Here is a 15572-nt window from a genome sequence, read left to right as displayed (position 1 = left end):
TATCCCCCCCGATCTGCAGATGGCAGTATCGAAGGTTCAACGTGGTCCTTTGCAGTGTAGTTTTGGAGAGTAGAAGAGCTTTTCCCCTTCACACCGGAAGTGCACTTGAAGATCACTTCTAGGCGTAAAGGTCTATTAGCAGATGGTATGTGAGGGTGTTTTTATCTATATAAATGTATCATGTTTTAAATCAAGCTCGCAGAGCTCTTTCTTTAACGGCGTAATAACTTAAAATACTTTGCACCGTGGATTATTCTTCCCGCTAATGACGCTAGCATGCTGTATCATAAATGTTTCACAATCCTGACGCTGTTAACATGAATTGATTTTTCAGCAAATAGTTGCTTCAAGTGTTTGAATCTCCTCTCTATTGATTTTAGTATTAATTAATATTCACACATGATTTAGGATATCTGGCGAGCCTCATTTTATTATAGTACCGACATACGACGTGACATGGTTACGAACGGTTTGTTCAGTGACTTGCTGCGGTGAGAACACGTCACACGCTGCGCAAAAGAGGGCACGCTCAGTTACTGTTGTGATTCCAGTTTTTCATTCGATTGTTTTAGCCGAGGAGTGTTTTTATTACACATAAAGACCGTACCAATGTGGATTTTCTGCTATTTGGAAGAACATAATTTTAACAGGCATCCATCATAAACTATTCCTTGTATTACTTGGAGACTGGGGTGTTACAGGTACTTATTTTATATACTGTACCTCTGTACCGTAATGAGTTCCCACATGAATCAAATTGGGGTTAGGGGCAGGAAGGGTATGTGCTTTGCGCAGAAGCCACAAGGCCACGCTTGAAAGAAACACAATACAGCTCAGCCTCTGGCTACTGACTTCCATGCTAGTGATATACTCTTGGCGCTATGGCAAAGTCATTTGAATAACAGTACCAATTGAAAGAAAACTGCACATAAATATCCAGCCTCTTATGTAAGAAATGCCCTTGTTGATTTTATAAAATCAAGACAAATTGTTGGTATAACACTGAAAAAAGAAGAGATCAAGAAGCAAGTGAGCTTTACTGGCTGGGTTTTGGACAATTGAGGTATTGTAACCATTTCTGTACATGCAGTTGTCATCCACAACCTCACTTTCCAAATAAGGTGTTCTAAAAAGGCATGTGAAAATGTAGACATGTGTTATGTTTAAAAATGTACATACAGTATGATATGAAAGGTGGTTTTTGAACAATTAATAATTTTTGTTTTTGAAAACCACAGTTGAAGAAATATATTTTTGTCACAGTTCATTGATTAAACATTTTTCTGTCCAATAGAGCATGGGAGCTGATAAAAGGTAAAATATACTCTATTTGCTATATAATATCACCACAAATGTTTGCAGCATGATTCTCCGTTTCTATGGTTTTATTTTAGGCCCAGTCGGGGAGAACGCAGTGGGAGATATGGCTCAGATGGCCCGAGAGATGATCCACATAGACATGACAAGCATAGTCGTGATGCTGAGCGAGATTACAAGCGTCAATGGGGGGATGACAAAGCGAGGGATCGCTTTGACGACTGCAGAGATAATCGAGAGGTGAGGGAATGTGAGCATATTGTGGATACTTGTATGATTTCGTTTTCCTGCCTCTATCTGATCATTTCGCTTTGCCGCAGAGAGGTCGAAAACGGCACAACAGTGACAGATCAGATGATGAATACGATGGTGACTATGCAGACCATGACTACAGAGGGGAACAAGAGGAAGAGGAAGAGGAGGAGGAGAACAAGACAATCATGCTCCGGGGTCTCACTCTTCATGTGACAGAGGAAGATGTACGTTCAAGTGTCATACGTGGTTTTGAAGGGAAAATATTGCACAAAATCTGAGTTTCTCCTTTCCTACAAATTGCAATTAAGAAGCGTTTGTCTTTTTTCCCTGCCTGTTGCCATATTGCAGATCCGTTCAGCACTGGAGAAGCTGCCGGGTCCCCAGCCGGTGGATGTCCGCTTGATGAAGAAAAGGACTGGTGAGTGATGTGTGTGATCGGTGGAGCGTCCCGCTTTCCACCTTCCCAACTCCTGTCTCGCACTCCTTCTTTGAATCACTCCTTGATTGGTTTGTGCTGATGTGACCAATTATGAAGGTAACAGCGTATACGGGCAGTGGAAGCTCCAAAGTTGAATTTCTCTCAAGTGAGAATTCTGAGCTTATGCAATGTCAAAATATTACAAATGTGTTTTGCCCTCACCCCCCCCCCTCTTTTTTTTTTTTTTTTTGGTCTGTCTTCATACCAAGACAGAAGTATACTACTGATGCCAAAGTGCCATTATTAGCATAAATCTGGAAATAGAATTTAACTGCAACATAGAAAAGCGTCTGGATGTTCAGTACAGTATTAGCAATAAAAGTGATTAAATATCAAAATAATTTAAGCACCTGTATGCTACTCTTAAGTACCATGAAGCTGAAGGCAGTAACGGCTAATAACAGTGGATATGTAAAGTCTACACAACTCTGTCTATATGTGAGGTTTAATGAAAAATCAGACTAAGATAAGCTGGTTCAAAACTTTTTTTCACCATGAGCAACCCGTGACATCCAGCATCACAAAAATATTTTTTCTTCTTTGGAGTTTCCACTTCAAGACTCTCCCATGTTTAAAAAAAATATATTACATGCTATGATATGAAAAACTCTACCACTACCACCCCCCAGGCCCCCTTGACATTGTTAAGCACTCTCGCCTCCCACCACCCCTTCCGTCTCGACTTTGAATTGGACTGTACACGACACGCCCGTTGTGAGTTTGAGCATTGCATCGCCTTCTCACTAACACGCCTCCCGTCTATATTTGAATGCTGTCTCTAGGTATAAGCCGAGGTTTCGCCTTCGTGGACTTTTATCACTTGCAAGATTCTACCAAGTGGATGGAGACCAATCAGGTTGCCTCAACAGTCACCAAGTTTAGATTACTCTTGGCGATTAGAGCCCCAATGCCATCTTATGACGCTTATATCAGGATGTTTGTGATATCATACACTTTCTAGCAACCTTTTCAGTCAAAACAAAAACGACTCAAGTGCTCAATTTACTCTTTCAATTTAGTGTACACTGTTTTTATGCTAGTGGAATTACTCAAAGCACATAATCTGCTCCAGCTCAGTCTCGTCTTCATTAAACTGGTGACAGACGAGCGAGCTGGCAGCACTCCGGCCCCAAACACATCTGTTGAGGGAAAAAAAAAGAAACTGCACACACACACTTTCTTGTTTCCCGTGCCTCTCTCTGTAGCCCCTTTTACACAGTCTAGAAAAGCCAGCGTTTTCCCTGTGTCGCTGTTCTCTATAACAGGGATGGCAATTTTCCGCGGATATTTCTTAATTTGATCATTTTTGTGAATTGTCTAAATCCGTTGAGAAAATTTTAGGGGGGGTCAGGTCCCTTATCGTCGAGTTTTCACGAGCTCTCCCGATCAGTCTTTCCATCTTCCGATTGTAAACAGCCCTGCAATTGGACGTATATGATGTCTTACTTGTTGTGATTGGTCGCCCCGTCCAGGCCCCGCCCCTTTCCGCTTTTTTCATCACGAGCCATTGCCATCCCTGCTATAAGCAGTGCTGACACGGAATGGGAGGACAAAGATGATCTGACAATTTTCCACCTTGAGTGAAGATGATGTGAACTTGTGACAACTGATTCTCACTCCTACCACCTCCTTTGTGGGGAAGACAGATTGTATTTGTCACACTAGATGCTGACATCACACATTTCATTATCTTATTGTGGGATGATGTGTTGCTATAAGAAAGCACACAAAGTTATAATAATAACCTGTTTCACTCGGGGTGGTTTTGTGCTATGGCTCTATTTTGTGGCGTTGCTGTGTAAAAGAGGCTAACGGCTTCTCACTTCCTCCCAATGGTACTTGACCTAAGCAGCGAGCGTTAGGCCAGCCACTCTGTCCTCTCTCCGCCGCGCTCACTTGCGTGGAGTTGGAGGCAGGTGCCTCACCTGCCTCCATGATGTGAACACGTGGAAATGTGAAATAACGCGCAGCTCTTCACTCCACAGAATAAACTGGTGATCCAGGGGAGGAACATCGCGGTGCACTACAGCAACAGGAAGCAGAGGTTTGACAACTGGCTCTGCAGCACTGTGAGTGTCTTTGAATGCACGCTTTGATTCCAATTAGTCACGTCAAGCAATTTGTTAAACGGTGACCTTTCTCTTTCCACAGTGCGGTCTTTACAATTTCCGGAAGAGGCTGAAGTGTTTCAGGTGCGGGGCAACTAAAACTGGTAAGTTGACGCCAAGGTAACTAACAAGGGGGGGCATTCCAATTGTACTTACTACAAGTACTTACTAAGATGAAGTCTTTATGATTACCTCACATCAAACGGTGCGAAATGGTGGTTCCCAAATACGTTACATTTTGGGGCGTTTGACTGCGAGGATCCAACTATAGAAATGAATTCCCATGCTATGTTTGTGACTATTGACCATTTGTCATTCATCTGCGTAGATGGAGACGTAGCAACCGGTTCAAACGCAGAGTCTCAGCAGTCTTGGGAATACAGTGGCGACAGTGAGTGGCATTATTTTTCCCTTGCACGTCAACCATTCATCCAATGCATGTTTTCCTGACTGCTTATTCTGTTCGCAGCAATAATTCTGAGGAACCTTCCCCCAACCTGCAATGTCGATGAGATTTTGAAGGCTTTGGCTCCCTTCGCCAACTTGTCTCCGTGCAACATCCGCTTAATCAAAGACAAGCAGACAGGACACAATCGAGGCTTTAGCTTTGTTCAGCTATCCTCTCCCTTGGTGCGTTAGCTTTGTTGTTACAGTGGGGCTTGTAAGTGTTAGGCAACTTCAAAATGTGCAAGTTGACCCATTTAAGAAGATGAGAGGTTTGTAATTTTCATCCTAAATTCACATCAAGTGTGAGAGACAGAATGTAAAAAAAAAATCCAAGAAATCACATTGTACGATTTTTAAACAGCCTCAAATGTCCAATACTTACTTCTTGGCCCCACTGTATGTTAGTGCATTACATCTACAGTATACACTCACAGGCCAAAACCTTGGGCACCTGCACAGTCCAATTACATTAAATACAAGAGCTGGGCAGGTATGCTTAACGTTTTAGCTGGTTGGCACACATACAGCATGACAGTGTTGCACCTTTTTCCTCACATAGGAAGCTTCACAGCTGCTCACCATTCTCCAGGGCCTCCAGCCACCTCTGAAGATCGATGGTAAAACCATTGCTGTGGATTACGCCAAAAGTGCGAGGAAGTGAGAGAACACACACAACCACGCACACATATTTGCATACATAGAAATGTGATAGAGATGCATCTCAATCAATTGGAATGCCAGCATAAAGTGCATTTGTTCCAGTAGTTATATTCCAAAAGAGAAACTTCTATGGATTGATTAGACACACAGGAAAATAATTGTTGTCAGAATAATGAATACCTAATTTGTTCAGACAGCCCCACTTGACCCCAGTGCCAGTGTACTGTAACTACGAATAGTTACAGTAAATACTGTCATTCACATCTTTACCTGTATTTGCACCAGAAGTTACTAACGAAGCACTAACCACTCACTGGGTTGTTGAACAACTTTTGTTGGGCGTAGGCATGCAACATTTCAAAAAAACATTTAAAGACAGTCCTGCGGTATAAATTACATGTGATGCATTTTTTATATCTCCATTTTGAATTTCAGTTGATTGCATTAGGCTGAGGCACATGTTTCTTCATGTTATCATTGCTGAAACGTGAAAATCATCAATGAGCAATCAATGTCACGGCCTTCCTTTGTCAGAGAATCGTCGCAGGCAGATGTGATCAGAAACAGCGCACTTTCAGTTGCCAGCACAGCCATCGCTGCAGCTCAGTGGTCAGCCAGCCAGGTACTCTAGCGTGAAACAAATGCTGCTGTTTTGGAAATGTCATTCTAAATGGAGTTACCAATTCTACCTTGACTGATCTGCTTTTTTGGGTGCTTTTCTTTTTCTCCCGAACTTAAGGTAAAGCAAGGTTCAGGTGCCATCTCAGATGTAATTACCCCTCTCGAGAGCTATGCTCATCAAACACAGGTCAGTCTGTTCTTCCTTTTACCAATATTTCCTCCACTGGCCAATTTATACGCTTTTTGTAAAGATGTGTTTAAACACATACTAATTGGCTAGATATTATTAGTTTGCATGAGTAATAGACACCCCCAGCCCAAACGTTTATACAGGCCTATATTAATAGTTTAATTAAACCAAATACACCACAAACTGTGACGCAAAACAGTTTATCATTTTAAATTTACATTACCCTCAAAATGGCCTGCAAATGATTTGATTGTGGAAAAAATAATGCAGGCACATAGAACATATTACTGTCAAGAAATGTTTTTGTAGACTTCACCATTAAGTATTTAATTATGCAGAAATGTTCTTTTATTCATTTATGGTGTTGTTTATTTTGCGCATCCCTACAATTCCAACCTAGGTTTGGCAATCATTGATGTGTTAACCAAAATCAATTTATTCTCACCGTAGGCACAGAATTTTCAAGTGTGGCAGCAACAACCAGAACGATTGGCTACTGTCACTGGGGATGGATTGCTGGGAGGTACGGTAAATATAATTGTTTTTTTTCCCCCTTTAAAAAACTGGACTCGCTAATTGCACATTTGCCATTTGTCTTCAGCTGCTCCAGGAGTGAAGAATATGCTCCCTGCAGGTGTAATCTTGCCTCAAGTTTTCCCACCCGTCATTATCAACCAGGCTGCCATACATGTCAGACAGATATCAATTACTTAATGAGTCACATTCTGCTCTTGTGCGCTTAATGCTTATATACTGTGTCACATCAGTTGGCGGCACCACTCGATGCAAGCCAACTGGCGTCTAATTTTGCTACCCCGTCACTGGTCCCAGCAGCAGCCAACATTGCCATCCACAACACTGGGACTGGTAAGACATCAGCGATGAGGAAAAACAAGTCATCCTTTTGTGTTTTGCATATGTAACAATATATTTTTATGTCTCGTTTGCAGCTGCCCCGGACACTTCCACATACCAGTATGATGAGTCTTCTGGTTACTATTACGATCCAAACACTGGCCTGTACTACGACCCTAACAGTCAGGTGCTTTTAAATTCAGGATCTTAATACGACTTGACAAATATAAGCATGAACGCATGAGATTTGGTTTTCTACGGTAATGGAAATGTACCCTTTTATTCATAATTTCAAATGGTTGCCAGGTGTTTTAATAACATTTGCGTGCCATGCTTTCATTGGAAATACACCCAGTATTGAGGATTACAGTACACACCACACTCGTACTTGGCGCAGATAACAAACTAAAGCAGTCCTATTATGCTTCTGATGTGCATTAGTACTACTACAACTCTGAAACGCAGCAGTATGTCTACTGGGACAATGAGAAACATGCCTACGTTCCTGCGCCACCTGCATCAGACACAAAGAGCTCTGCTGCTTCCTCCTCAACAAGCGGCACCAGCAACAAGGAGCCTAAAGAGAAGAAAGAAAAGCCCAAAAGCAAGTCAGCACAGCAGGTATGTACTACACCGAGCCTTTGTTTATCGGATGGGATCCATCGCAGACCCACCTGCAATAGCTAAAAATCTGTGGTTATATACAGTTCATAAAAAAACACTTTTATTATAGTTTTACCTATCTCACTTGCTTTTCACAATTTAAGCAGTAAATTCGTTGTAATTTCATTGGAAAATGACCAATTTCCCTTTGGGATCAATCAAATCATTCTGAAATTCTCAAATTCCAGATCGCAAAGGACATGGAGCGTTGGGCAAAGACCTTAAATAAGCAAAAAGAAAGTTTTAAAACCAGTGTTCAAACAGTGGGGGCGCCAAGGGATGAGGAGAAGAAAGAGGCTGCCGATGCGTGTTTCTCCATTTTTGAGAAGAAGGTAGCAGCATTTGAAAAGCCATTTATAATGTGTCGATCAATATTATTATTATTACTGCCGGTGTATATTGTGACTAATATAATGGGATTTGCTTCCTCTCAGCAGACAGGGGCCTTTGAGATGTCGCCCCTTCTGATCGAACACTTGAAGCCGACAGAGCAAGAGACTCCAGCTAAGGTTTGCTTCCGTCCCGGCTTCCTTTGACTCACTTTAACCACAAAGACATCAACTTTTATCCTTTTTTTTTCCCCCCGCACTGCAGAGTGCTCCCGTCGTGGCTTACGACAAGGACAGCGAACCCGGGGACAGTGGGTCAGATCGCAATGTAGACGACAGCGGCAAAATAACCGATTGGGCCAAGCTGGTTTGCCTCCTGTGCCGCCGGCAGTTTCCCAATAAAGAGGCTTTGCTGCGTCACCAGCAGCTCTCTGACCTTCACAAGGTGAGGATGGAGGAACAGCAGGTGATCGGCGAGTTGTCATGAATATTCTGAGCGGCGCCATCTGCTTCATGCACGATGCCGCATTGCCACATGGAAAATGGATGTTCTATGTACAGTACAGTGACTGATTGCCATCAATGAGTAAATCTGAGATCCACTTCGACCTTTATTAAGACAATATTTTTCAGCCGAGAGCTCTTTCTGAGTGTGATTATTTTTGTTAAGGCAGAACACATTTTTGTGCATGTTTACAAAACCAAGAGATTTCTCACTGTCTGTATTGATGTTTGGTGCTTTAACTTTTTTATTTTAGCAAAACCTAGAAATCCACAGAAGGTCCCAGCTCTCTGAAGCCGAGCTGGAAGACCTGGAGAGGAAAGAGACTGAGGTATTTTTTAATCATTAGTAATATTAAGTATTTAAGTATTTATTATCTTTAGACAACAAAAAAGAAGATAGACTTTAGACAAAGCGTACATGCATTGTAGCAAGTAAGTGATCAGTGAATAAGCTTCCATTTTCAATGGAACAGTTGAAATACAGAGACCGGGCTGCAGAGAGGAGGGAGAAGTACGGCGTTCCAGAACCTCCAAAGAAACTCTTCAAGCGGACTGCCCCAACAATGTAAGTATTGCAAGCAGCGTTGTTTGATTCAGGCCCAGGAGAAAGTGCTGCATTTAAGTCACCTTAAAGCTGCAAATTCAGATACCGGTAAATATTTTTATCAAAACCATACGGTATGTGTTTTCAAGTGAAAATAATACATGTCTAGTCATTACACTATACCATATACTGTCCTGGTGCGACCCGGACCAGACGTTGCCAAGTCATTGTGTTTGTAATTACAGTAGTATCACGAAGCCTTTTGTCTGGAAATGTTCTATTATGATGACGTTTTCTGGGATTTTAGCTTACAGTAAAGCCTGAAACGTATGTGACATCACACATGGAAAATGGAAAACATAATTGAAAAAAAACAAACCCATGAACATTGAAATCTTGTTTTTTTTTAATCCTGAATCTTAAATGCTGTTTGTCGTGAAGTGTTAATCAAATGCCCGCATCTCCAACAGACAATACGAGCAGCCCACCAAAGATGGCCTGACAAGCGATAACATTGGGAACAAGATGCTGCAAGCCATGGGCTGGCAGGAAGGCAAAGGCTTGGGACGCCACCAGCAGGGCATCACTGTTCCTATCTCAGTGAGTGCGTTCCTCTCTGCACAGATGTCCTACGCATCCTCCCTTTCCCTCACAAAGCAATTAGTGCCGTTACCTGAGGGACATGTGCACTACATCTCCTCAAATGATTGTCTTCATGTCTGCTCGCAGGCTTCCTTGAGGACCAAAGGCACCGGCTTGGGAGTGAAAGGAAGCACCCTTGAAATGCCGGCATCAGGCAACTATAAGGATTCTGTCCGTAAAGCCATGTTTGCACGCTTCGCTGACATGGACTGACGAACACAATCGCAACCCCAACATATTTTTTTGAAAACTGTTCCCATCCGCTTGTCATGTTCAGGGTTACGCTTATCCAAACTGTGGAGGGGGAAAAGGCGGACTGTGGTCATTATACAAATATAGACAACCATTCACAGTGTCATCCACATTCATAATCACTAAACAGTAATCGATCCTCCGTAACAATGTACAGTTGAATTCACATTATATATTTGTAATGGCATTTTGTACATGATTTTATCTTTCCAAATGTCAGTTTCAGTTACGCAAACGTGTACAAGGGTTTGTAAGCAAAGGTGTGCGGTTTTGAAGCAATATGACAATTAAAAAAAATCTTTTTGGTCACTCTGATTGTTTTTTTCTGCCATCCTATGTTTGTACAAATCACCAACCAAACTACTGAAAAGATCTGACATAAGAGGTTTAAGTTCATCCTGAATATGTTGATATAGAGTATATATTGTGCAAGAATCCAGAATTCTATTCATCACTTCATAGGATGTGCGCAAAAGCACCATCTGATTTTAAATAGGTTAAAAAAAGAAAAAAAAACGTCAAATCCCAGGGCACCTCTCTCTGGGATTTTCTTCTTCCCAGATGCTCCATGTTTAGGTTAGTTTGTGTGTCTGTGTGCTGTTTCTATGTTGATGCTGAAAGAGAAGCCTGGACAGGAGGCCGCATATTGTGAAGCTGAGTTTAAAAAAAACAACAATTTCCCAGATGATGGAAGTGTGGAGAGAATAACAAACTGCCTGCCCTCTCTGCTATGACAGATGTCTTCTCTTAAGAAAAGCCTCACAAACACACTGATTACTTTCACTCTCTTCTATTATGTAATAATTACACTTGCTGACAAGATGCTCTCTTGCTCTTGATTCCTTACGAACTGATGGATGCTGAAATCTACTGCGGTATGAACAATGGTATTTGTTGGAAATGTCTGTCGCATGAAGGGTTAGCAACTATTGCTGCCGAAGTGTTAGCGCGTCATTGGTGTTTTCTATTATGCGTTGGCAATAAGATAGCATTCTAAAGACAAAAACCTCTGTCATGCTGAGTACTTTTCCATTTCTTTTGGCTTTAAAATTGATTGTTTTTTATCTCTACAGAGAGCTCTCTGGTTATTGCGTTGGTTATACCCCTAACTAGTATACCCAAATGTTATCGGGTTTCAGCAAAAATAAGTGTCCCTCTCTGTTTCTATACTACTGAGATTGCTGACTGAAATCAACCTGAAAATATAAAAATAATCTTAACAGCAAATATGAAAGAAATAAAGAATAAGATTATCATCTGAGCAGTATAAATTGTTGCATTTTATTTCAATGAAATTGCAACAAAAAAAACATACACAATATACTTTTTAAAAAAATCTTTGCAGTTATCTGTTCACTAAAGTTTTTGAGAAATGTTGGTTGTTGATTAAATGTCAAGCATGTCTCATAATAATATAAATGCCAATTGGGGACCTCTAGACTAGACAGAGTTTTAATAAATCCCACATGGGTCAAATGACTGGATTAAATAGTGATGAATGGCCAGTAACACAATCTTTTCTTCCTGTTTCCTCCTCATTACATTCGCCGTGTGGGACCATGTTGAATGGTCATCAATCATTGTAAATAATATTTTCTCTCTACTGTTCTTGACATGGAGAGCACAGTGACTTAATGGTGAGCACATCTGCTTCACAACTGTAGGGTTGGGTTTGAGTTCCCTGCTCATGTCTCCTGCAACTCTGAAGAGGACAAGTGCCATTGACCAAGGTGATTCATACTTCTACTAAAGATGTATAAGCATGATTCATCAATTCATGGAGAGCCATCTATGCCTGATCTCAGCAAAATGACGTAATCACAACACTGTGCCCTGGAACCATGGCGACAACTGGCCCATTTTTACCACATGATGAACATCTAGAGTTTGGGGTTCGGGTTAGAACAGTGGTTCTTAACCTGGGTTCGATCAAACCCTCGGGGTTCGGTGAATCAGTCTCAGGGGTTCAACAGAGCCTCTGCCATGGACGTTAAGACACGCCCAACCAACATTTCAATTAGTTATGACATGCCTGCTTGGCCATCACTGGCTGGCTCATTTTGTGCACAATTTAAAAAAAAAACGTATAGTTCCTACTCAAACTAATTGTGTTTACTTTTTTCTGTTTTTAATAAATGCATTTTTTAATGTCTTGAATTTGTAAAAAAAAAATAGTGTTAGGGTGTTCGGGTTGGAGTTGGAGTTAGGGTTAGTGTTAGGGTGTTTCGGTTATGGCCAAAGTTCGGGTCAGGGGTTAGCAGTTAGGGTTAGGGTTGGGGATAAAGTTATGGTTTGGGTTGGGGTTAGGGGTTCGCATTAGGTTTAGGGTAAGGGTGCTTTATGCTCCCTCAGACTGTGTAAAATTCCACTTTTTAAACCTGCCTTTGAAGCTTTTTAATCTACTTATCCTTAGTTTGGCATTGAGTTGACAGACCTCCCAGAAGTTACAAGAACTCATTGTTTCCAACACAGTCTTTGCTGCCTTTGTGGTCATATGTGCTTTTTTTACAGGGTGCCAGCTGAACAACTTGAAACGTCAACGTGTAGATATTTCAAACTTGAGATATCCAAGTCAATTGCAGATATTCACGATTGGATATATTCACCTGAATTAGGTATCTGTAATTCTACCCCCACGTGAATTGCAAAAGTGACGCTATTTGTCCTCGGCAATAAACACATGTATGTGCAGGAGACAGGAGTAGTTTCATTTTCTGTGTCTTATGACTTATAGTTCTATGCATGTCTTACGCAGTGAGCCGAGAGAACGGACGGGGGAAAATTCAGCCCCTGAGAGCAACTTGTGCTGATGACCTAGAAATTCTGTACACGTGACTTCCATCAGTCGTAGACGCTGTTGATTGCGTATCGAGTGACGTGCGGACATTACAATTGGACAGGTTCTTCCGGCATATCCACGTGAGTTATATTTCGGGACGCTATTAAAGGAGACGTCAATTACTCTTAAAATATAGGGGGGAAAAGATATATGTGTGTGACGTCTTCGCGCTCAGACACGGTTCTGTCGCCTCACTGCGCATGCGCAAGACAACAGGCGGTAAATCCACCACGAAAAATTCCCTAACACGTTTCTTTCATCACCACCAACAAGCGTGTGATTTAAAAATATATTGTCACTATTGTTGTTATCATTATGATTTTTACCTTTTAGACCTGTCCTACCCCAACAACATTAATCAGACGGTATGTCGTTCGCCTCATGATTGGAAAGGGGAAAGAAAACGGAGGTGGGAGGAGGGTTTGAGGTGGAGAGGAGGGGTCGGCGGGTGATGCTGGTGGTGTGGGGGGGGGGGGGGGGGGCTTCATCAACATTCCCAACAATCATTTTGATTGGAGTCGCCGCCGTGCGTGCGATAGGTCGACCTAAACAAAAAAACGCTCCTCACATCCCACCTCGGAGGAGATTAGCGGTCACATTAGAGCCAGGGGAAGGCAAAACCCGTGACATTCGCGCAGGGGGACAACGGCACACGGGGCTGAAGGCAGGACGGACGACACGCGCCTGAGCGGTCCATCTCGTGCGGAGATAGTCCACACTTGGACGGACGACACTTCGTCATCTCCGGTAAGGTTGTCGATGACTTGCTTTACTGTGTCATGTTTGAACTGAAAACGACCACGTGACATTGAAAGAATGTAATTGAAAAAAAAATATGAATGTACAGTATTCATAAATGTTCTAGAAGATTTTTCCTCTGTTCCTCATATTTCAGCATGATGACAAACTCCATCAAGAACGTTACTGTAATACTGGTTAGGATTGTTTTAATGTATTGCTTCTCAGTGTTTCATGAGCCATGGTTTCACATGGGGAAAATGTTTTATGTCACACCAGCAAACAAAAATGCCACCAAATATATACAGGGGTGCCTTGAAAAACGAGTGACCCGATTTACGGTTTTTCAATATACCAATTCTTTTTTTTCTTTTTTTTTTTTGCTTTGACTTGCTAGCTCCTCAATATTTGAGTTCAGTGAGTCAGCTCACATCACAATAAGCACCGGTTGGGCTGATTGGGAACAATTCTTCAACAAATTGTCTCAAAGTGTTTAATGCCACTACCAGTTGATGTATACTGTCAAACTAATCAAAATAGATTATTACGCATTTTATTTATATGTTAAAAAACATATATTTGCATTTGGAAGAATTGCTGAGCTTGATTTTAACATACTGTTGCAAAACACCATAGATCAGGCATGTCCAGCTGCGGGCCTGAAGGGCCACTGTACTGCCTGTTTTCCATCTCTCCCGGCTGCAACACACCTGATTCAGATGATCAGTTCTTCAGCCAGCTGTGAACCAGCATTAGTACGTTTCTGATTTCCAGGCAGGCAGGACAGCGGCCCTTGAAGATCGACTTTGGACACCACTGCCATAGAAGGATAGATGTTATAATCCTCAATGGATATTTGAACACACGCAGTGAAGCAGCACGTGTAGACAGGCAAAATAACAAAGCTCATAAGTAAATAGTTATTGTCCTCTGCAAAAAAATTTAATATTACTGCAGCTTATTATCCATCTCCATATATACAGTATCCTTATGCCTTTATTACACTACTCCCAAATGGCCAAGACATTGCACACCACAAGTAGCTTCAGTCCCAATGAGTTACTCATGTTCCACAAAACCTTTTAAGTCTTGATCATTTTGAATGTTATTTTTCTTATTAAAATAAACACCATTTGTGTTTATTTTGAGAAGGATTAAATAGATTAATGGCATTTCCATTCATTTAAATAGTTACAAGCGTGTACATGGAACAAAGTACATTTGCATCCAAAGGCACCAATTTGTATATGTAGTACTTCCTGTAAATATAAGCCACCATTCTGCTCTGTGAATGGCAACAGGTGGATGGATACACAATGGAATTGTGTTGAAATGTTCTTCCTGGCATTATAAATCGGTAGCTTTAGAGAAGAGGGTATGTGGTGGGCCGAAACAGTGACATAATATTTGTGGTGCAAATCCGCATCTGCATTCGTTAGTGCAGAGCGCTTCACATGTTTAAGGGTATTCCATAATACGATGATCAGACACTTCTATTGGCCTTGTTGCTCTCCGACAGCCTTTTTACCTGCACAAAAGACACTGTTATTGTCAATCATGTAGTTGCAGTGTTGTAGTGTGAAAGCACACGGCTGTGGTAATAGCTCTGATCCATCATGCTAGGAAACAGCGCCCCTTCTGGTTGCATCTGAATTCTTCACAGTCAATCAATGAATTATTATGCCCATTCTGACTACAACACACAAAAATGATATATCGGCGACGGTTATTACTAAAAGCCAAAGACAGTTTTGATTTAGTTGTACAGTATTTCCTAATAGATCTCCTTGGGGCCTAATGGTGAAGTAGATGTGTATTTGTTGGTACTGCAAGGTCAGAGAATAGTGAGTGGTTGACAACACTGCACAGGCACCTGCAGCGGACAAAGTCCTCCTCGTGCACGATGAGTCAGATGAAGGGTTTGAGGGCAGCAGGTGGCAGCTGGAGGTGAAACACTGAGCCACAGCCATGTCTGGTCCACCTTCAGAATGCAATATTTTCCACAGTTAGTTTAGTTACTTTTAATCCAGCTGATGATGACAACGTTTTTGTGGATCTTTCAAGCGATGTCCCCCTTTAAACGTCACACTTTTGTCTTGTTTGGATCCACGGTAAATTTAACTTAAATTG

General features: G+C 41.6%; 1 protein-coding gene across 3 annotated transcripts; it reads left to right on the top strand.

Annotated features, from left to right (window-relative positions):
- Positions 1-7: 7 nt before the first annotated feature.
- Positions 8-10174, top strand: LOC127608065 (RNA-binding protein 5-B-like). Of its 3 annotated transcripts, none has more exons than XM_052076939.1 (25): positions 8-145; positions 1295-1314; positions 1395-1557; positions 1638-1796; positions 1921-1990; positions 2833-2906; positions 4036-4119; positions 4202-4262; positions 4487-4549; positions 4628-4788; positions 5165-5262; positions 5800-5887; positions 6005-6073; positions 6533-6599; positions 6678-6766; positions 6844-6943; positions 7027-7118; positions 7373-7552; positions 7783-7926; positions 8029-8103; positions 8189-8368; positions 8682-8756; positions 8901-8992; positions 9442-9571; positions 9701-10174. In XM_052076939.1, exons 1-25 carry the CDS (start codon positions 143-145, stop codon positions 9824-9826), a joined length of 2463 nt encoding a protein of 820 aa, XP_051932899.1. In that variant the 5' UTR covers positions 8-142; the 3' UTR covers positions 9827-10174. The 3 variants fall into 3 exon arrangements, with proteins under 3 accessions (XP_051932899.1, XP_051932898.1, XP_051932897.1); XM_052076938.1 differs by having other exon boundaries at positions 6527-6599; positions 8032-8103; XM_052076937.1 differs by having other exon boundaries at positions 6527-6599.
- Positions 10175-15572: the final 5398 nt, after the last annotated feature.

The sequence above is a fragment of the Hippocampus zosterae genome, chromosome 9, assembly GCF_025434085.1.
Source record: "Hippocampus zosterae strain Florida chromosome 9, ASM2543408v3, whole genome shotgun sequence".
Classification (NCBI taxonomy): domain Eukaryota; kingdom Metazoa; phylum Chordata; class Actinopteri; order Syngnathiformes; family Syngnathidae; genus Hippocampus; species Hippocampus zosterae.
The sequence above is the reverse complement of the archived record's forward strand: the minus strand, read 5'-3'. Positions and strand labels throughout refer to the sequence as shown.